The sequence below is a fragment of the Lemur catta genome, chromosome 3 (genome assembly GCF_020740605.2).
Source record: "Lemur catta isolate mLemCat1 chromosome 3, mLemCat1.pri, whole genome shotgun sequence".
In the NCBI taxonomy this organism is placed as follows: domain Eukaryota; kingdom Metazoa; phylum Chordata; class Mammalia; order Primates; family Lemuridae; genus Lemur; species Lemur catta.
The window spans coordinates 113065245-113089238 of NC_059130.1; the positions used below are offsets into that span (position 1 = coordinate 113065245).

The 23994-nt window shown below is 39.2% G+C and overlaps 1 protein-coding gene and 1 pseudogene across 1 annotated transcript in view; one reads left to right on the forward strand and one right to left on the reverse strand.

Annotated features, from left to right (window-relative positions):
- Positions 1 to 1028: 1028 nt before the first annotated feature.
- Positions 1029 to 23994, reverse strand: part of OTUD3 (OTU deubiquitinase 3) — a 28431-nt gene continuing 5465 nt past the window's right edge. The window contains exons 2-8 of the mRNA XM_045548536.1: positions 21361 to 21509; positions 16958 to 17070; positions 13599 to 13721; positions 9024 to 9155; positions 8443 to 8539; positions 7086 to 7270; positions 1029 to 6116 (exon numbers count right to left, since the gene is read on the reverse strand). Of these exons, the coding sequence (XP_045404492.1) occupies positions 5940 to 6116; positions 7086 to 7270; positions 8443 to 8539; positions 9024 to 9155; positions 13599 to 13721; positions 16958 to 17070; positions 21361 to 21509 (976 nt within the window). The 3' untranslated portion in view covers positions 1029 to 5939. The remainder of the gene's footprint in view (positions 6117 to 7085; positions 7271 to 8442; positions 8540 to 9023; positions 9156 to 13598; positions 13722 to 16957; positions 17071 to 21360; positions 21510 to 23994) is intronic.
- Positions 17122 to 17728, forward strand: LOC123634156 (annotated as a pseudogene).

Sequence of the window (23994 nt, forward strand, 5' to 3'; positions counted from 1 at the left end):
TTGCCCTTAAAGACTTATCTAATCTCCCGGACAGCACCTTACAAGTCAAGTAGTCCAACCGCTGCCCAGGCAGGACGCCCCTCTCACCCTAAGACAGTGGCCACCTAGCCCCCGCTGAATCCTGACAGAAATTAAGTTAGAGGCCATGAAAGTTTTTCAGTGGTCTGGAGGCAGCACCTAAATTGGGACATGACTTCGTCCATAGCAGGATCTTTCCAAAAGAACCTGACTTAGGTTCAAGGTCCAGAACCTGGGCCTCACGGGCTCAGGAACCGGATGGTGTTCGTCCACCCAGAGACGATGGGCCTCTCAGTTGCGGACTGAAGAAAAATCACACAAGGAAGATAGTTTGAGTGGCTGGGGGAGAATTTCCTTGCCAGCAGCTGGAATGTTTTCTTTTATCCAGGAAACCATCCTAGCCAAGGGTGCCAATTCGGAAGGCTGCTGATCGAGTACAGAATTAAGAACAAAGAGTGGGAGTCTCAAAGTCACCATCACGAGGACACGGTGCAGTCTGGAGAGTCAGCCCCATGACCTCTAGACTGACCAGAGTCCCCACGTGGACGCAGTGAGGGACTCCCTCCCTCGGGGTTCCCGTGGCTGCCCTTCCCTCTTCCCGTTCTGTGAGTCAGTGCCCCAGACACCCCTGCCACGTGTGTCTGGGGGCGTGAGCCTCCTCCTGGAATGGGGTCAGACCAACCCCCAGAGTTCCAGAGGAACCCCAGGGTAGCAGCTGACAGACAACTGCTCCGTATTTAGACAATTTCAAACTATCAGAGATGCTCTTAGATACCCAGCAGAAATCCTAAGTGTTCAGTCTTTCAGAATGGCTCTGTCAGCGTGTGTGGTGGCCGTACCCAGCACTAAAGCTAAAATCAGCTGTCCCAAGCAACTCTACAACTAGAACACTCTGACACGTGCGCACATCTTCCACACACAAGTCTCTAAAAAAGAAACTTCCCAGGACATTCTCTGTCTCTCCCACTCACTCAAACGGTGGTCAGATACTGATAAGAACAACCTGAAACTTTGTTTTTAAACTAGAATTTATTGGTATACAAAACTCCATTTCATAGATAAAGTGGCACATCTTTGCAGCTTCTATTGCACCAAGTATTGAAGATTAAAAACACAAAAAAAGAAACATTTGGTTTTGAAAACACTGCAAATAGCCAAGTACAGTACTTTGGTAAATAAAAAATAAAATGGTTCAGATGAACACAATCTGTGGAAGGAAACAACGGAGGGGAAAGGAACTATGGACGTCAGACAATCATCACATTTCTCACCATCAAGCTCCATAGATAAGGCAAGACTTGCTAAGTCTATGGATCATGACCCCATGGAGGTCTTAAATATCTCCAGACTGAAGCTAGAACGAGTATAGTGCAATTAGAAAAAAGAGAAGGCCCTTTCTCCACGGACACACTCGCCTCCTCCGTACAGGGGACTGACACTGGCCAACGCGTCCCCATCAGAAAGGGGAGCACGCAGGGGCGGAGTCTGGCTCCTGGCTCTTCTCTGCTTTCCTCTGAGCTTGGTGCTGACGAAGGGTGCTGGAAGGGCAGCTAGGGAGGCCAAGGGCCCTTCTTGCCAGGAAAAATGAACCACGAGAGTGGGAAACTGAGGAGCCTCTCACCAGCATTGCTCGAGGGACCTGCCAAACGATCCAACCCGCAGCTGAGGCCCGTGACTGAGCTCAAATGATTGTCATGGACAGCGGGCACAGAGACCTGCTGGACGGTGACATGCAAAAGACTAGAGCCAGACCATGGAGGATTAGTCCAGTGGTCACTACCTGCATGGGGACCGGCACAGGAGTGGAAGCAGCTTTGCTCTGTATCACAGGTACACCTGCCTAAAATAAATTCACTATGCAAAAGTTCATGCTTTCAGATTCTTTACAATGGTACCAGCCCCTTCTCAAGTAATTCTGCAAGGATACTAAACATTTGCGTCGAGCCACAAAGTAGTCCTAACGAGGACAATTAAAGAGAGAGACTCTAGAGAGCAACCACTTAGAAAAAATAGTTAAGAGCCTGAGGTATGAAAGGGAATTTTAGCTTGGGACAAAAAGGGCCAGGCCATCCACAAGGCACAGCTGTCTTGTGGCCCAGCTCAGCAGCACACAGTGAGCTACACACTGTACACACACTTGGTGACCTCTGCTCCGTATCTCCACTTCCCCAAATGATCGATTTTCCCCTTTATAATACACATTGATAGATTTGTTACAGTTTAAACATGCCATCTAGATATTCAATTCAACGACGTCAGTGGAAAAATACCATTTACGTTAGAGCCAGGGAAACACATCTTGTAAAAAGTGCCATTACTAAATCACCTCAAAACAACTGTCGAAGGCCCCAGAGTTTTAGAAATACCTGTTCTGAAAGCTGAGATGAATGAAACTGGGAATAATGAGAATGGCAAAACAGAACTACTGCATCAGACTCTGCGTCTACAGGTTCGATGTGGCGAGACAGAGCCTTGAGGTAAAAAGGCGAAGAGCTGTGCATCTACCCAAAGAGAGCGTCGGAGAGGGCCACGCCACGGATGGGACACACTGGAAGCAGGACACTCCCTTCTCTTCCCCCCGCAAAGACCCTTTTGATCAGCATGACTTTCAGTCAACATTGACAAGGAATCCAAGTTTCCTTAACTGACCAGGTATTTCAGAGGTAAACTGAGAGCATTCTATGTTGACCCAGTAAAACCCAGGCAGAATCTAGAGAGTTTCTCAGAATAAGAGAAATTGCACATTCACTACAGGGACTCACTACAGTAAGTTTTGATGCCAAAGTCCATGTGATGATCCACATAATCCGTGAGCAACTCCCTCCACGACTTCACATGGCCCTCCTCCCGCTGACCATCCTGTCGTTTCACACCGCGAAGTTCCCTGGGGAAGCAGGCAGGGCATTATGAGGCACCTACAGAAAGGCTCCCTCCAAGCCCAGCTCTAGCTGCCGCGAAAGGGAGATTCCACTTCACAAGCCCTCAGAACCACAATGGCATTGGAAGTGTTTTCAGAGCTTATAAAAGAAACTACCAACAACTTTAACTAACATTTAAAATTCACTCTGCCACAATTCCTCAACCGTACTTTGCTCCTGAAAATCTATGTTCATATTATTGAAAAACTAAATATACATATACATTCTACCTTTCTAATATCTCCTGGTGGCAACTATATTATTTAGAAGTTGTAGCTCTATGTTGTTTTAATACATCTACCTCTCTAATTCAAAGTTGTTGCCACTAAAATTTTATTTATTTTGACCTTTAAAAAAAATCTTTTTTAAAATCCATAAAACCTTTATATACAGTTTATAAGACCAGTAAGCAGCTATGCACCACTGCCCTACCCTTTTCTCCTGGCCACGCTACAAGCTACCATGACAACCCCACGTAACATAAATCTCTACCAGCCAAGATATAATACAGAGGTTTAGATTGATCCAGTTCCTTAGAGTTCACGTGAGTAACTGCACTAGGGTAACGGTCACTGACAATAGTCGCCCCAGGACTAAACATACTTGACCTTCATTTGAGCCACCAGTGAAATAATTTTCAAATGCCCACTAAGGCAACTAAGCATAGGGATTCCATCTGTCTTACTTACTGCAGTGAGACTGAGGCTGTGAAGACGAAATTCAAACCCTTAGGCTAGAAGATATCATTGAAGTTGGGTGCATGTACCCCATTCCTAATAATTAACACACTAAATCCAGACCAATTGTAGCTGGAAAGCTATGAAATGGTAATAAAAAAAATTACTAAAGCCATTTGATTAGTTTTTAAAACTACTGCTATTGCACCCCAGAAATGCTATTATCAGAATTAGGTAATTTATAAACAAATGTTCCCAATATTCTTTAGTAACTTTTTCTCAATTTCTAAAACCCAACAGGGCTCAAGGACACCTTCATTAACCAAGTAAATAAAGCAATTCTACTGTTTCCGACAACTGGTCTCCCTTAAGCTATTTCTGACTCCTAAATGTGAAGTTCTGTTACACAGTCTTGATCTTTCTGACAGGATCTGGTCTTCTGCACTCAAGCTGTACGAAACAGACAGGAAAGTGTTCATTCAGAAAAGCTGGGCCAGTCAGCAATCGCTCCAGAGTTGAAAACCAAGAGAATAACAAACCCTACAGCACTGGGTCCCACTTCCTTACAGTAAGCCCACAGAGGTCCTTCACTTGTTTGGACTGAGTACAGCACTAGAGCCTCGAACTCAGGACTCCGCAATGTGCAGAGCAAAAAAAATATGTGGTTTTTAAAACCTGTTAAATACTACAGAGTACTGTACCCACGAAGAAGCCCAAACCACAATGTCCTGGGAGCAGTTCCAAGAGACTACTGATGCTCCATCCACAGAAAGCCACCAAAATCAAACAAAAAATCAAAAGGTATCATCATTAAAACTGCAGAAAGGAAATGGCCTACTGGACAATTCAATGAATTGAGGGCCTGCCAACCAATATGTCTACACATGTCAAAACATTTTTAGTTTGCCTCCAAATTTTTATAATTTTGAAATTTGAGGAGTAGCGGAGACAACTAAAAATTTGCCTTTTGACTCAGCATATATTATCTGCCCAAATATTAGGTCCCCAAAAGGCAAAGACAGCCCAAGACTGGTCACCTCACACATTACAGTTTTACAGTTCAAGTTCACCTAATTCAGTTTTTGAAATGACATCTCTCCTCTGTCCAAATCTACTTCAGAACTGTAGTCATTCAAAGACCTTAACCAAAGTATGTTCTCCTCCTTGCTGGTCCAACCTAAATCACCGACAACTTCCAGTAGATGCTGGAGAGTTTTCCCAATATCAAAGTAACAAACAGGGCTTAAACAAAAAGAAATAAATGTGGCATTTTATGAGATTTCATTTCCACAATACTAAGCAAGTTTACCAACCTATAAGGTCAAGTTATCTTTTATTTCTCTTTCTAACTCTAGAGTAACAGAGAAGAAAATACACATTTATTTAAAATGTGAACATGAAAAACCTTAGATACTCTTCCAGATTTCTCCTTCTTTAGATTCCTCCAAGGCAAAACCCCAGGAATCCCCTAACATCTCCCTTTACAATTACAGACCCTGCTCTACATACTATCAGAATTCCAGAACTGCATCACAAGCAGTAACATGCTATTTTCCCATTGTCAGGGAACAAGTACCAAAAACCAGACACTATCGACTTCCCAGAAAGGCCCAGGCCTAATTAACAGTCAGGTGCATTTATCATATGGCTTGAGTGCAAATGAACTAACAGCACCTGCATCCCATCTGAAATAACGTCAGAATCAGGAAGGAAAGAAATGCAGTTTTTTAATTTCTACCCTGACTACAGGCCACAACCCTCATATCATATTACTTTGGGAAAACAATTCCTGAATTATTTTCTGAGTAATTCAGATTAGAAGAAAATTAAATCTAAACACGTTCCTGAGTTGGAGATCATTTATAAACTACCCTATTTGTTAATATCTGTTTGAAAATGAAATAGAAACTAAGGAAACTTGTCATTCTGAATTTCTAACAACCACTCTAAACTACTTCACGAAAAATTACAGCAAAATTCACCCCCAGTGTTAAAGGAAAGATCCCAGGATCACTGAACTCTGACTTTCAGGGCAAATAAAGCTACACTTAAAAGGTTTTTCCTGATCTATTCATCCGTCCCTAAAACTCAGTGTGTTATGTTTGTAGTACGGAACATGAAAGGCTTCACTGCACTTTCATAAAACAAAACACATCACTGACAAAACTGAGCAAAACATAGGCAGCTTGAAGGAAACTAACTGTATGTGAGCTTATGTGTGGGTTTTCTTGGTTGTGTTTCGTATTGTAAAAGGACGGCCTGGCTGGAAAGCCTGGGACGCAGCCTCCATTTTCCATCAGCTTTTAACTCCCAGGAGGCCAGAGAGTCAGATGTTGAGAGCGGCAAAGGTCTTCACCAAGGTGACCTGTGTGTTCGCATCTGCTTCACTTCTGTTGTTGTCCCTGTGGCCACTCCTGCTCTCCAGGGCTTTGTGACGGTGCCTCTCCTCCTGTCGTTTCTTCTTCTCCAGCCGCTGCTGCTCTCTCCTCTGTTTGTTTGTGACCTGAAAGAGAAGACCACAGGGGTGGGTCTCCAGGCACCGCCAGAAAGGAGACGCTGGCTGACAGATGCAAAGGGCACAGACTGCTTTTCCACGAGAACAGAGAAAACCAGCCTAAGACACCAGAAATGCTTTATTTTCCATTACTGCTCAAATTTACATTTAACTTTATATCCCCTTGCTGAACTAGCAAACAAAATCAATTCCATTCTTCTCATAAACCAATTCAAAATGACCAAAAGAAACAGTAACTCTAGTCCAGCAAGAGATAACCCTCAAACATGCCAGAGGACACCTTTCTCTATGTAATTTAATGCGCCATGTAATTCTAACAAAATCCTCAGAAGCTTACTGCATCTTTGCCTCTGTCAGTGGCTTTTTACATTATGTGGTATTTTGAGCTCAGAACTTGGTCAAAGTCTTTAAAATGAATTCCAAATTCAGTAAAATGAAGGATGTCACATACTACTTGTGAGAGTACAGGGAGGCTGATGTACAACCTCTCTGGGAAGCCCTTGATGATTTACCAGAAGCCTTAAAAAGATTCATCTATCCATGTCCTTTAACCTGTTCATTCCTCTTCTGGGAATCTAGCCAAGAAAATAATGCAAAAACCAAAGATTTATGCACAAAGTTGTTCATAGAAGATGACAGCATTTATAAAAAATTTGGATTAATATGGGAAGAATTCATGCATACAGTTATGTTAGGTGGGAAAAGGAGGCTATACATTTGCACACATAGGACAATCTCAGGGTATATTTCCTCCCAATTGTCAGTGCACACACCAAAAGGACAAATGAGGTCTTCATTCTGCATCTTGATATACCTTTATGCATTCCCCAGATTTTCCACAATAACTACTTTTATTAATCAAAAGAAAAAGACACACTAAAATGAATTTCAAGTGCCCACCATGGCCACAGAATTACCCCAGCCCACCATGTGCCCTCTGGACCCCACCCTTCATACCTTTGGGAGCTGGTTCTTATCTGCCTTGTGTTCTTCACTAGGGCTGGCCCGCGCCTTATTATTTTCGGTCCTGCCTTCAGTTAAGCCCTGATTTCCAAAGATTCTGGCACCGCTGCCACCCTCCTCCCATAATGGGCTACACTGCTTCAGCACTCGACCACTGGGCTCAAGATTCTCCTCTGCATCTTCCAAAGAAAGATATTTCATTAAAATTTAAAGTAAATAAGAGAGTTACACAATGTGACCACTGTGTTAAATGACCAAGATTACCTGGGTCCCTAGATCACTGTCACCTGGGAAGCAAGTTTCCTTGAGACAGATTCCTAATATCAAGTCAACATGGTGGGAAACACAGGGAAAAAAATGATTGGTAAAATTTGGAAGATAAATTTTAAAATAACCTGTTAACCAGCCTTATGATCAGCTTCCCACTAGCAGAGTGCTTTATTCTAATAAGTACTTTTTAACATGAATTTTTCAGAGGAAATCTATTTGCACACAAACCCAGAAAGGAAACAGGCTCTAAAGCTGTGCTGTCCAATACGGTAGCCACCAACGACTTGTGGCTACTTACATTTAAATTAATTAAAATTAAATAACATTTAAAATGTAGCTCCCCAGTCTTCCTATACACGTCAAGCACATACCACACTGAACAGCACAGATCACTGGAGGGTGCTGTTTAAAGTCACAAAGACCAAGTTATTTATAGCTTTTTAAGAAAGCACAGAAAATATACAGTGGATAATAAAATACCCAATCACATGGAGAACTATGACACTAGGAACAGCATCTGGCAAATAATACCTGGCAGTATTTATTGATATCATTTAAAATAAATGACTTGAGAAATTAATAAGATGTCATCTCCTTTTTTCTTCCTCTGAGTCACAAAATTAAACTCAATTCAAGTAAAAAAAATTCTGAATTATCACTAGTTAATAAAACTCTATATATTTCCATCAGAAAAATAAGGTATTTTTCTCTCCATTTTATTTCAGTTACCATTTTGGTATTCTAAGCGGATCTCCTTTCTAAAATAATAATTCTTTCCTGACACTCTCCACCTCCCCAAAACTGGGTTAGGTGGCCTCCTCGAGTGCCCCTAGCATGTGGCACCCCCACCCCATTGTGCCAGTGTACCTATCTCTACCATTCCCCCCACCCTCAGACTCTATTCCTGATACAGAGTCAGGACCTAGTAAAAAAATGCCTACATATAGAAGGCGCTCAATAAACAACTGCTGAATGAATAATGACAGTACAATTACTACCTGGGACTTGATTAAAAATAAATATTAGGAAAATCACCAACACAATCATTTCAAAGGCTTATAAATATCAGTTGTGAACTTACTATTTCTTTTTCCCTGGTTCATCTGAAGCATGGCAATTATTGCAGATTCAATATTATAATTTTCAGCTTCCAGGTTCTGGACTATTAAATTAAAATCCTATCCAAGAAACAAAGAAAAACTTCAAGACTCTGGGTATACTTCTCTACCTAGCTCTACTTCAACAATCTGATAAACACGAAGATCAATGAGAACTGACACAAAGTTTCAGGACCTTTTCCATCTAGAAAATGTCAATTTTCAATAAGGTTGATCACCTGAAACAACCATTTAAAGTGTTTTTATAAATGAATTCCCTTTATAAAACTGCACTTGTGCTACTGCAAACACTAGTCAGAAAAAATTAAGTCCACATATCTCCTTAGGATTTAGAGCAGTATTAGGTAAAGTCTAGCAAACAAAAGGGAAATGAATAAACAGCTCTCATTAAGTCATATCACATAACCTAATCAAACTATAATCTCATGGGCCCATTCTGGGCCACCAGGTGCTGGCACGCTCTAGTGATGCTACACAACTAGCAGGTAAACTAGGCACAGCAAAGCTTGCTTCTAAATCATTACTGCATGACAGAAATACTAACTGAACATCCAGTTGCATTACAAACTTTCTGGACAGCATCTTCTACTTCATCTCTCAGGTCATCTTCAAAATCGATTCCCTTTGTTTTAATCTTTTCTCTTTTATTTGATTCATCTTGATGAAGTATCTGAAACTAAAGGAAACATAAAGATTAGTAATCAAAGAACTCTAGAAAACCATGTTCAGAATCTTTAACATAAGACGACACTCTAATCTCAAAATATTCAAATATATGGGGGAAAAGAGTCTAGAAACAATCTGAAGAGACTAGCAACGACTAGGCTAAACTTTATCCATGCATTGACATTTAAGTTACAATAGAAGAATTAAAAAGAAAGGCCCCAAAACCAGGATGAACTGCTCAGTAAGAAGGGCATTAGAGCTCCTACGGTTTCTAAATACCAAAATTTTGACAACTGCTGATTCTGACGCACACATTTGATTCTGCTGACCTCCAGAGCTGTGGGCTTAACAACAGAAGATGATCCTCTATACTTGCACCTGATGAGGTTTTGCAGAACAATGATTGTCTTGAAGAAATATACATACAACTGTCATCTGGTTCCCAGGCTTTATTTGAGAATCAGTGAGCTCTGAGGTAGGAAGCTCCTGTCCCAGCTAGACAGCCACAGGTGAGCATGACTCATCTAACCTCAGGGGCATACCACCACACTGAGGGGGAGCCTGTCAACCCAAACTCTAAAGCCACAAAGAGCAGTTTACTTGGAGTCCATGAGGCCTTTACAGTATGAGCTTAAATCAGGAAAGCTAAAATCACCCCTCTATGGCTACTCAATCACCTTCTCATTAATGCAGGGAGATAGGTAAATGGGCATTTCTATTTTGCACATAGAAGTATAGTGAAGTCCAGCAATGTGCAGTATAGTCCTTAGAATGTTTATACAAAGCAATCTATTATAAAATTATACCCTCACCATTTGTGGCAAAAGTATCAAGTCTTTCACCCAGTAGTTTAAAATTCAGCCAAAGGAAATAATGTCAAATATACAAAAGATTTATGTAAAAGTGCTTACAACAGTATTACTTATGGTGATGAATAACTGGAAATAACCTAAAGGCTGTATAGTAGGGGTATGGTTAAATAACCACTGTAAATCCACAGAATGATGTCTTCATTCCCATTAAACTAAGGAACACAATAAGAATTTTCAGTACCACCATTATTATTTAACACTGGTAACAGCCAATGCAATTAGCCAAAATAAAGAAATGAGAAGTATAAAATTAACAAGAGAAAAAAGTAATCACGTAGTCACTATTAGTAGATGACACAATTCTATACCTGAAAAAAAACATGAGAACTGACCAAAAAAACAAAAAGAATTCCAGCAAGTTATATATTTGATAAGACTCTAGTATCCACAATATGTAAAGGACTCTTACAATTCAAAAACAAAAAGCTGAAACCCAATTTAGAAATAGGCAAAAGACTTGAAGACATTTCTCCAAAAATATGCAAATGGCCAAAATGCATATGAAACGATGTTCAATGTCATTAGTCATTAAGAAGACACAAATCAAAACCATAAGGCACTAACTAGGATGACCATAAAAATAAATAAATAACAAGTGTTGGAGAGATGTGGAGAAAGTGGAGCTTTCATGTATTGCTAGTAGCAATGTAAAACAGTATAGCCACTGTGGATAACAATTTGGCAGTTTCTCAAAAAGTTAAATTTAGAATTACCATATGACTCAGCAATTCTACTCCTAGGTATATCCCAAAAGATTGAAAACAGGTACTCAAACAAATACTGTGCACAAACAGCAGCACTATTCTCAATAGCCAAAAGGTGGGAACAACCCAAACGCCCATCAACAGATGAATGGATAAACAAATGTGATATATCCACATAATGGAATGGTATTCAGCCATAAAAAAGAAGGAAGTGCTGATACATGCCATAACATGGATGGCTCTTGAAAACAATATGTCAGACAGAAAGAAGTCAGACAGAAAAGGTCATACACTGTGCGATTTCATTAACATAAAATATCCAGAATAGGTAAATGCATAGAGATAGAAGGCAGAATGGTAGTTACTGGGGGAGAAAGGGAAAGAGGAGTGACTGCTCAATGGGCACAGGGTTTTTCTTTGGAGATGACGAAAATATTTTGGAACTAGACGGAAAAGTGATTGCATAACACCGTCAGTGTACTGAGTGCCACTGAATTGTAAACTTTAAAGTGGTTCATTTTATGTTACGTGAATTTTACCTTGATTAAAAAAAAAAGAGTGCTGTAGGATATCTGGGTATGTAATTAACATTTTGTTAACAGCTCTCATATACAAACGACAGATAATCAGCTGAAAAGATAACGAAAAAAGATCCTTTCCTCATAATAGAAACAAAAACCACAAAATACGTAAGAATAAACTCAACAAAAAATGAGGAAGATATATATGAAGAAAATGCTCTAGATTAAAAAAATGTCAATTAAACAAGTAAAAAAGCTTACCAGGTTCTTGGCTAAAAAGACTCAACATCAAAAAGATGTCAATTTTTCTTTAAACTATTAACTTAATGAGATCCCAATTTTTAAAAACTGAACAGGACTTCTTTTTAACTGCACATACTGATTCTAACATCCATATTTCTCTTATAAAAGCAAGAATATACAGGAAATTCTAAAAAAGAAAATTAATTAAGCGAAAAATTCTACCGGATTTTAAAACATACTCTTACTACTTAAAACAATGAGGCAGCAACACGTGAACAGAGAGATCAGTAGAACAGAGCCAAATGTCAAGAAATAGACTCAAATACATACAGGAATTTGGTATATGGTAAAAGAAAGTGGCATTTTAAATTAGGGGATAGAAGATATATAGTGAATAAATGGTCTGGGTACAACTAGGTAGCCCCAAGGAAAATAAAAAGTTGGATCCATACCCTCACACCCTTATATGAATATGAATTCCAAACGGAGCCAAGATTTACCTTTTTTAAAAAATGAAACTATGAAAGTACTAAACTATGGAAGAATTCTTTTTAGTCTCAGAATGGAAAAGACTTTCCTAGTTATGACCTGAAACCCAAAGGCATATAAGAAAATATTAACAAATTTAACCACACAAAATCTAAAATTCTTTCATAGCAAAGACCACAGGAGAAAGAAAAGGCAAATGACAGAGTGTAAACAAATATTTACAACTCATATCACACACACAGCCTAATTTCCCTAATGCATAAAAAGTTTCTAAAAATCATTAAGATAACATAATAGGAAAAAAATGAAGATGAATACAGTTCACAAAATGGGAAATACAAAGAGGTCTTAAACACAGGAAAAGACACATAAACTACCTAATAAGAGAAGTCCAAATTAAAACTAGATTAAGAAAACAATTTTTTCCCTAACAACGAAAAACATTTTAAAAATATGATAACACACTGTGTTGGCAAAGGTACAGAAAAGAGCCACACATTACAAGTGGGAGTATAAACTGGTAAAACTCTGATAGAAAGTAACTTGGCAATACCTACCAAAATTCTGCGATGCAACAAGGATCTTCTAGGAACTATCCTGCAGATACTCACCCATGTGTGAAATGAGGTATACATAAGGCACTGCACATTGTTTGGAACAGCATAAGTTTGAAAGCCATCTAAAAGTCTATCAATAGGGACTGGCCAACAATGTTATATAATGCATCCGTACAACAGAATACTATACAGTCTTTTAAAAAGATACAGGAAGTTCCTTATGTACTCTATGAATTAAACTCCAAAACACATTAACTTCAAAAAGCACAGAGCAGGATGTAGCCATAGGAGGTGTAGATGTTACAACTGGTGTTGGGGAGAGTGTAAAAATGGCAAAAGTAGAATACGTGCACACACACGCATATTTGTTTGGTATGTACAGTTATCTCTAGATTTCATGATATACTGATACCACTGGTTGCATCCAGGAAGAACACTGTAGCTAAAGCACAAGGGTAGTAGAGTGACTTTCGCTATATATTCTATGTTTTGAATTCTGATCCATGGACAAATAGGACCTACTCAAGAAATAAAATTGTTTTTAAAATGATGGCTTCAGAAAGTGTGTAAAAATGTGAGAAAAGGCTTATGCAATAATGTTACCTGAAAAAAAGCAGGAAACAAAGCTATATAAACAATACAATCTGAACCATTTTTTCATGCATTAAATGACTGAAAGGAAATCTACCAAAACAGTAGCAAAATTTGCATCCAGGTAGCCAATTCTGTGTACTTTTAATTTTCTCCTTTACTTTTTCTATAGTTTTCAGCTTTCAGAGAAGCATGGATTAATCTTAAAAGATCAAAGTAATTTTAAAATTTTATACGTTTTATATGCATATAATCATAGCTATCAGCTATTAGGAAAAGAAAAAGAATGACAGGCAATTTTATCTGTCACTCTCACCTGAACTAAAAAATATTTTAAAAATCAAGCCCACAGATTCTTAAAGTCAACTTTCCATTAAAAAAAAAAAAATCACTGTTTCTTAGCTTCACGGCAAACAGCTCTCGAACTGCTTCTTGTAGGGCTGAGAACACACACACAAAAACGAAGTCTCACTCACATCCGTCTGGAGATGTGCAGGTGCTTCCGAGTTGTCATTGATCCTCCGAACGCTGTCATAGTGCTCTCCATACCTATACGCGATGTGTAACTCTCTCACGTTGCTTTTATCTGTACCCCGAATCTGTAGACAAAAGGAGGGGAAGATGCCAGTGAGGACTGGGACAACGGCAGCTTCTGGAGAGAAATGTCTCCCTGCACTGTCCAGGAAGCCCAGTCGACAGGCTCTACACAGACACTAACTGGGAATACGACTGGGATGAGTCATAAGCATTTCTGAATTATCTCCTTCCTACTCTTGTATGTTTCGGTGTGCTTACTTAATATGTAACTACACTGACATAAATCCATATGAAAACAAATTCCAAACCCAGGAGCAGATTAACAATGAAGTTCAATAAGCTTATGTTTCAGGAGCTTTAGTACCTCTTGGCCCCTCAAATGCACAGGTCCAGAGGAGACCCAGATTTGCTGAGCTTGAAGCCCAAACAATTTGGGAGCCCTCTTTGAGAAAAATAATAGAAAATTGCAAATATAAAATTGCTAGAACCTCTCCCAAGACCTCGAAAGGGAGCCATACAAATGAAGGACCTGACACCTACACTACAGTAGCCTCACAGTAAATCCACCCATCTTAAAACAAAAACAGCATTTTCCATCAACCACATATGTGAGAAACGTTATCAACAACAAACCCAATCTCTCACATCAACTTCAAAACAAAATTACATAGAGCAAAGCAGTATTGCCACATTGCACAACCCTGGAGGCACCACTCACAAGGTATTCTACGGGAACAGCACACCTGGAGCACAGCACAATGGGGCTCCCTAGAGTTATGCCCTAAGGTCTGGGCACACCCTCAAAAAACCACCACCTCCACAGAAACTCTAATTCTGACTGTCCCTTAGAAAGCCCAGTAACTGCTCCTTTGTTAAAACTCCAAAACATCAGCACCTCCTTGTTTTTACTGAAAGTCACAGGTAGTAACATACTACCATTAATTTAAACAGCATCCCTGGCTTAAAAACACAGCAAAAACCATGGAACAAACAGGAATCACACAGGTCCAGATATCAGAAATGGGCAAGTTTCTCCAGTAGAACACCTAGGTCTTAAAGTGCAGAGTCTGGTTTAGACACATATAAAACAGAGATAGCATGATTTGTCTCCCAGGAAGAGTACCAGGAAAGGAAATAGTTTATTAGAATATATAACATATAGTGTAGAATATATACACTATGAATAGAAAAAAATAACTGGAAGAATAGTCACTGTTAACTGTGAGTTTCATGGGCAGATTACCAAGGACTTTCCCTTTTAAAAGTTACACACATCTATATTGTTCACAGGAGCACATATGCTATTTGTAACCAGAAAAAAATTAGGTTTCAGTATCTCTATGTTGTTGGTATGAGCCTACTCATGCAAGAGCTCTTACACATGACAGTAGCAACCTATGCAGTTTCAGTTCTTAAATTTTATGAGAAGCTTCACTGGGGTAGGGAGACAGGGGGGAGAGCCAAAGGAAATAAAATATATTTTAAAAATACATATTTTTAATGTTTAGCAATTTATGAAAGACAACACTACAGAAATAAATAGGAAAAAAATTCTAATTATGCAGAATTATCTTCCACAACTACCTAGGTAATTAAGAAACTTTAAAAAAGTCGTCAATGGAGGAAAAGGTAAGCTCTGGTTACTGAGTTGGCACTGAGTATTCTTCCTTCAAGATTAGGGTCATTATCCTCTATCATCAAATGATTTGGATAACTTCTACACAGTATAAGTTTAATGACTAAAAAATTTAAATAAAGGGATAACCATATTCTTGGCTCGAAGCTCTCCCTTAGAAAGAGAGAGCCCTACTAAAAATATGATAGCTTTACCTGGTGTCGGTACATCTGGCAACACTGCCCTCAAGAACACACAGAGATCCTGTTTCACTCCTGCTCATTATATTCCTGTAAAGTAAAATTCATTGCCAACCCATGGAGTATCTAATTAATTTTGTTGTAGCGTAAATTTTTTTAAAAAGACATTGTGCAAGACACAAAAGGATGCACCCTTCCATTTATATAACATTCTGGAAAGGCAAAATTATAAAAGACAAATCAGAGAGTGGTTACAAGAGGCTGGGAACTGGAGCAGGGTACTAGTGACTACAACAGGCCAGGAGGTAACTTTCGCAAGAGAGGACTAGTCTGTGGCAGTGGTGATTACGTGACTGTGTTTGTCAAAATACACAGATACACACCTTTGAAATACACACCTTTGAAAAGGGTGACTTTTGGTATATGTAAATTACATCTCTATAAATTTGATTTTTTTTAATAAGCAAAGGCTATGACTAAGCAACTTACAAAGGAGTATATATAAGTGGCATATGAAAAAAAGCACATTGTTACCTTTACAATAATAATAATACACAGGGACACGTTAAGTGTGTGTATATATGTAGATTTGTACCTTTCAAGTTATGTATGTTTTTATAGCTAAGTATGTGTGTGAATGACAGGGATATACAGTGTAACAATAACAGCAATAATCTTTGGGTAGCCTGACTGTGGGTGATTTTATTTATTTTATTTGCTTTTATGGCCTTTTTGAATTTTCAAGTTTTTCTACAATTGACACGTTTTAACTTTTTAATTAGAAAAAAGTCAGACTGGTGTGCCAATCTGTATCCAAAAAAAAAAAAAAAAAGTTAATGGAGTGCGGCAAGGAGGGATTAACAGAAAGGTTAAAAGAGTTGAATGGACATCTACTTCACCCCAGGAAAAAAAAGTAAAAATCTAAATGGCTTAACAACGTATTCTGCCACTTCACAGCACAAACTTAACATCTGTTGTAAAATCTTATTTGCTGTACAAAAACCATGGGACCATCATGTATAAGCTGGGAAGAACACAGAAAAAGTCTGATATCCTAGACCATGAAATAAATTTTGTTGTTCAGAATATACATTTTAGCAATGATATAAATTTGCTCTGTTTCCCTCCACCTAAGCAGCACAAAAACAGACAAGGGAAGGGGAATACTCCAAAACTAGAATTTACATACACAATCCCTTAAATTCTCACTTATGTATTTTATGGAATTATCTAAAGTATTTCTACATCTGTTGAATATATTTATAGCATTTTACAAGATTTCTAAATTATACTCCAGACTCCATTTGTACATAGCACAGGGATTAATTCCAAGCTACCACAAGATTCCTGTCTTTGGTTAGGTTCATAGCGCAAGATATTCTGTACAGTTCGATGTCACCAGTCAAGTCCCACCATCTTAGAATATCCCCAAAGCTAATTTATAAATAAGAGCTTAAGATAAATTCTTGAATAGGTGACCTACCTGCCACAAAGGGGCATTAAGCTGATGAATCACCACATTCAATTGATGATTTCTTGCAAAGGCTACAATTGCATCATTGCCAGCAAAAGTACCAGGCTTTGCCAAACTGGCCACTGCATGGAAATAGGAAAGAAAAATTAAATCTTTGTAATGGAAAAATCCAAATGCAAATCTGCTTTGGTATTTAGTTCCAAATAATGAAAAATAAGAGTGTATATCTGAAAAGTCCATTAGCTTTGTCACAGTCTAGGAGTTTAGCTGGTTGAACAATTCACAGACTGCTACTCAGGACACTAATCATTCATAAAGCAAGGATCCATTTATTTTTACTCTTTCAATAAATATTTACTACAATCCCTCACACTCTTCCTTTCCAACTTGGCCCCAGAAGAATGCCTGGCTCCCACAAAAAGGGGTGACAAGAAAGGCCATTCTGCTGTCAACAAGGTGGTGACACAAGAATACACCTCAACATTCACAAGCATGTCCATGGAGTGGGCTTCAAGAAGCATTCCCGTCAGACACTCAAAGAGATTCAGAAATTTGCTATGAAGGAGATGCGGACTCCTGATGTGGGCATTGATACCTGGCTCAACAAAGCTGTCTGGGCCAAAGGAATAAGGAATGTCCCATACCATATCCATGTGCAGTTGTCCAGAAAATGTAATGAGGATGAAGATTCACTAAACAACCTCTATACTTTTGGTTACCTATACACCTGTTACCACCTCCAAAAATATACAGTCAATGTGGATGAGAACTAACCACTGATCATCAAATAACATCAAATGAAGTCATAAAACCTCAAAAACAAAATTAAAAAATAAGTAAATATTTAATGATTACTTCCTATATCCTTATCTCTATAAAAGATGCTGAAATGTAATAATAAACACAGTAATCATAATAGCTTGCATTAATGAATGCTTATTATGTGTCAAACACTGGTCCAATCACTTCTCACAGATTTTCACTATTAATCTGTAAATAAAAGAAGTATTATGCGTGCCACTTTACAGATGAAGAAACTGAGGTGTAGAATAGTTAATAACTGTGTCCAAGGCCATAGAGCCAGTACACAGTGCCGCTTTCACCCAGGCAGCCCAACTCCTAGGCCCTGGCTCTTGGCCACTCATCAGTCTGGGGCAAACAAGAAGACAGACACTAATGACGCACAAAAAGCACTTCCAAGAGGGCATGTGCAGTAAAGAATTTGGCCTTGCCCAAATACCTTTATCCCAGGCTCCTAGCAGTTAACTTTGAAACCTTTGGAATTTCCAAAGGTGAGAGGAGTCTCTTTGTTGTTCCTGATGAATCACATCTGATATCAGCCACCCGATATTGTGGTGGCCAGGCAGGGGGGGCGGAGTTCAACCACTTAGACAAGCAGTAAGTCAATAAGCAAAGAAAAAGAAAACCAAAAAATTACAAAAAATCCTCTGGACACCAAAGTTGGGGTGAGCTTCCCTGGTTGACAATACTCTGTATGTACCGTCACACACAGATGCTGGGAGGATAACATACCCTGAGGACAAATGAAGCTTTGTGTTTGTAACCTTTCCCAACTGCCCTATGGAATCTCTTCTTTTGGCTACTAACGAATTGTATTCTTTTGCTGTAATAAACCATAACTGTTAAGTATGACAGCTTTCAGTGAATTCTGTAAGGATGGTTTTGGGAAACCCCAAACTTGCAGATGGTGTCAGAAGTGACGGGAGTCTTGCAGGGACTGTGCCCTCCAAACCTTGTAGTTTGGCTAACTCCAGCTCAGGAACAAAGGCCAGCATGGTAGTGGGGAAGGGGAGGTAAGGTGTACCAGATAAGCTTCTCAGCTGAAACAACTGAGCTGATACCCAAAGGACAAGGAGGAGTCAGACATGGGAGAAATGAATGATGTTCCAAGCAGAAGTGAGAGAGAGATTGTGGACTCTAGTACGGTGGGAACTGAGAATGCTGAGAAAGGGGGTACGGGATGAGAAAATGTGGGGGAAAAATGGTGAGATGAGGGTAGAGAAATAAGAAAATCACAGATTATGAAGGGCTAAAAAGTTTGGACTCTACCCTGAGATCAATGGGGAGCCAATGACATGTTTTAGATAGAGGAAAAATGTATTTAAATCACCACTCCGGCTGCAACGTGGAAAACAGACTGAAGCGGTCAAGAGATAAGATAGCAGTCCAAACAGTATTGAGGAAGTATAGGCAAATGGCCACAGAGGCCTGATTTTATGAAGACAGTGGCACACAAAAACTATCAAGGTACAAGTGACAAGAATGGGTAATGAATGGGGATGAGGAGCCAGGGAGAGGAAGCGTTAGAAATACTCAGGTTTTTGATCTGGATATTTTTATACCTGGGAGAAAAGATGTTGCTCATTTTCTGAAACCACAGTCTAAAGGAAAAGAATAATCCTAAAGATAAAGCCAGATGCAAAAAGGGTACCAGGTCCTCAACAGTTTAATGAATCACTCATTTATTCATTCAACAAACAGTTTATGAATGGCTACCAGATACCAGGCATTGCCACATTAGGAAACAAAGACACAGTCCCTGCCCTCAAGATCGCACAGTATAACAAGGTAGACAGACATTAAAAACAGGTAACTATAACTTAAGCCTTAAATGATTATCACTTAAGAGTGATAAATGTGGTAAGTCAACCCTTCAAGCAACACACAAGGAGAATGTATAGACTTCCAGGTTTCTTTTCATTTCTGCTCTGGCAGTCGAAACCACTTCTCATTTCTTTGATGCTCAAATTCTTACACAGCACCAACCATCAGGCATGCATAATGACATTTCAAGAAGACCCCTTTCCACGGCCCATCTAAAGTGACCATCACATTGGCAATCGAAGGTTTGGGTTCCCTGTCCTGCCACATCCCCAAATCCACCACATGACTTTCACTGATGATGTTCAAAGTGGAATTTCACATCACAAACTAGACAAAAAGTGATCCCAGGAAGAGGCACCATCAGAACTCAGGAATTGGCATAAACCACACATTGCAAGTTATGCTGCTCTGTGTGTGTGGTGCCTAATGATGGGTTCTCTCCTAGTGAGGAATGGGAAGGCTTTAGGGTCTCCAATAGCTTCCCTCCCTAACACCCTCCTCCTGCTGCCCTCCGTCTTGCTAACAGTACAGCCGCTGAGGCGTTACCCTAGCAGAAACTGCAGAATCACCCTTGTCTCCTCTCTCCACCCTCCTCACCTCCAACTAGTTCTGTCAATTATACTGCCAAACCGTGGGATGGTTTGGGCCCTACCCATTATCCTCAATAGTTGCCTTGATGGAGACCCTCCTCTACTCTTATCTGGCCAATGTGGGGAGCCCTCTAACTAGTCTCCATTCTCAGTCACTCTCAACATGGTCTCCAGAGTTAGCTCTCTAAAACACAGAAATGGTTCTCTCTTTCCTGATAAGAGACAAAAAAGATTGTGAGCCCTGTGATGAAAATGCTACTTGTAAAATGTAAATATATCAGCACTTAGCATAGTAGATCCTCAGTAAATATTTGTTGAAATTAAGGTTTAAAAGCTCACATGCCCCAGCTACCTGGGAGGCTGAAGCAGGAGGATCACTTGAACCCAGGAGTTTGAGGTTGCAGTGAGCTATAATAATGCCACTACATTCTAGCCTGAGCAACAGAGCAAGACCCTATCTTCCCCCTCCAAAAAGAAAAAGCTCATTTGTATTTTCTTTATTAGATTTGTAACTATCAAATTAGAATCAATTAAAATCCCTAATTGACTTGCCTCAAAAAAACATGTTGTGTTTGGGGTTATGAAAAATTAACATGATTTTATTAAGTTTCTCCCACTATAATAACAGTAATACATCATCTAAAAATCAGAAAAATCTACAGAAGATAATTTAAAATACCATAGTCCCACCATCCCCAGATGGCTAATGCTAAGAGCTTATTTTAGTTATCTAATTTAATCTTCACAAAAAACCCTATGAGATAGATGCTATTATTATCTCCCTTTTATAGAATAAGTTTAAAGAGAGTGAGTGATTTCTGAAAAATAAGTGAAGCTAAGAATTAACAAACATAAAATGTATCTTTCCAGACTGTCTACTGTCTGTGTACACCTTTTAAAAAATACAATCAATCTATATACCTATACACACTATTTTACAGCCTGCTTTTCTCACCCCACTGAATAAGAAGCCCTGAACAGCTTTCCAGGACAATTTACACCATCATTTTTATTAAGGGCATATACAGCTAATCCTAGCTGCCTAATATACCACTGATGACAGAGTAGGCAAATAAATATTTGTGGAATAAATGAAAGCCGTAATTTACACAACCAAATCCCTGGCCTGGAAGGTGGAGGATGCCGATTACCCAATGTACTACTCCTGAAGGATCCAGTGTCCCACGGTGAACCTACCATGCTTCTCAAAAGGAATGTCATCTTCTACAAAGGGTTCAAAATCTTCCCGCTGCTTTATCATGTAGTCCACCGTCTCCTGTCGGTGCTTGAGATGATTTCGTGAGTGTCCCTCCAATTGATCACCGAGAGCTCTGAACAAGCAATTGCTATCAAAACAAAAATGTTGGTCAAGACCTTTCAAAAATGAACTTAGTTCAACTAAAACAATGATGCTTGATGCCAGGCAATTCATGGAAATCTTTCATGCACAGAAGAGGTAAAGTCTCAACTCTTAACAGTCCAAGATTCTTCCCAGATCCTGGGAGGAGAGCACTAGGGCAGATATTCAACCACGTTACCTTCTTGAGAGGCAACGAGCAAGGATTCTATTCCCCACTTACAGGCTGGCTAACTCAGGACAGTCTTTCAATTTCCCTGGGCCTTAGCTGCTTCAACAATTGGAGCTGGGGATACACTAACCACCTGACGACAAGGTCCAGCCCTTACAGGCCATTCCACACTAATGCCTATGATTCCCAGATCCCCTTCTAAAATGATGTTATATCTACCGCCTCTTTCCTGAAACAAGTTTCACTACAGCTACCCAGCTAAGTTAATCATTCATTTAACAAAAAGTACCTAAAAGATAGCAATTTGTCAACTTCCCAGTATAAACAACTGAACTCAACATCCTGTTTGAATGCTAAGAATATAGTGAGGAAAGCTATGAGACAACAAACTGTTGTACTCTGGAAAGACACATCCCTCTTGCCTCCTCACCTGTCCCCCAGGGAGTAACAGCGCCACTGTTTTTCCTGCCAGATAAAGACTTTAAACACCATGTTTTGTTTTTCTAAAATTAAAATGCTGGTAATAAACTACAAGAGTTATCTTCACTTTCAAACCCCTCAAAGGCTTCTAAAATTCCAAACTATATCACAAACACAGAAGCGCAGATACACAGAGACTGAACCAAGATAAACACAATCTGGTATCCTTAAAACTAAGGAAATAAACCATTCTGAAGCCAAACAGTTGCATAGTTTCACACCAAACTGTTTATTCTTCCAAATGAAAAACGATGATACTCTAATTCCAAAATAAAAACTCATTACTTTCAGAAAGATTTCAGATCTAAGTATGTAAGAAAAAAAAGGTTTTTGTTTTTCAACTCAAAAAAGTTTTCAACAGAAAGCTATAGAGAGGCAGGAATCTCTTCTAATGTATAAAGACTTATACTTTTATTTTGTGGGGGAAAGGAGAATTTAAACAAGAAAGATTCTATAAATAAGAAACCAAGAAGCTTTGCATCAACCCCAAGACAAGATTCTAGAAGGGAATGGGATATAGACTTCTATAGGCTAGACTGAGGTGTCTTTTGCTAAAATCTGACAATGAAAGTCTTTTTTTCAACCATAGGGGAAAAAGTAAGCTAATGGATAAAACATTTTCAATTTTAAGCTTTTCTCTCAAACTTCTCTTAAACCTTTAGCATCTGCCACCACTAGTCTATCCTTGAATCTAGTTTAAACGGTGGTACAATCTACCACAAAATTATGTTATTTAGTTATTTTACATTTAATGGACCAAAATTCATGGTATTCTACAGAGTAACATGCTTGCTGAGAACTTTTACTAACATGGGCAAATATTCTCCACATAAAGCTAAAAGAGTAGGTATAAAACTGTAAACACTGCATAAACTCAACCATGTTCATCTATACACAGACATAGAAACACATACACACATGCAAAAAAAAAAAAAAAAAAACACTGAACCAATCACTTAAATAGCTCTTACAATGTGCCAGGGACTGTTCTGAACACTTCAGATGGATTAAATGTGTTTAGTTCTCACAACTCTCGAAACAGGTACTATTACCTGCCCAAGGTCATAAAACTAGTAGGTAGTGGGCCCAGGATTCAAGCCAGGCAACCGGGCTCTAGGCTGCACTCTCACTCAAATGTCAACACCAAAGTGTTAGGTGTAATTACCTCTAGGTAGTAGAAGTAACTGTTAAATTTATTTCTATATATTAATACTTTTCTATATTTACCAAACTTTCTTTGAGCTCACTAAAAACAAGTCAAGATAGACTGAAATCACTTCCCTTTCTGACAAGGTTATATGATAGTGACACAAGAAACATGAGCAAACACTACAGTGACCTGGGGAAGTTCCCTTAGGAAGCCCAGCAAGAGCACTCAAGATACTCAAGAGAACAAAGCACCATTGCCCAAAGGACCTCTAGGAGATCCAGGCTGTTTCCCGAGTCCACACCCTCACCCATTACAGTACAGCAGCACTTCTCAACCTCCACACTATTGGCATTTGGGGATCATTCTTTGTTGTGTTCTGTGCACTATGGGATGTTTAGGAGCATCCTTAGCCTCTGCCTACTAGATGCCAGCAGCACACTACCACCTCTCTCCCCACCAGTTATGACAACCAAAAATGTCTCCAGACATTGCAAAATCATCCCTGCTTGAGAACCACTGTAATATAGGAATACATGTAAGATCTTGCATTTGAGTTCACAAAAACAACCAATTACATAAGCAGCATGTAAATGTTTTGGGTGCTCAATAATTTAGTACTAGACAACAGTGCAATATAGGTACCAAAAAACTAATGGATTCTCTGGCTGCAGT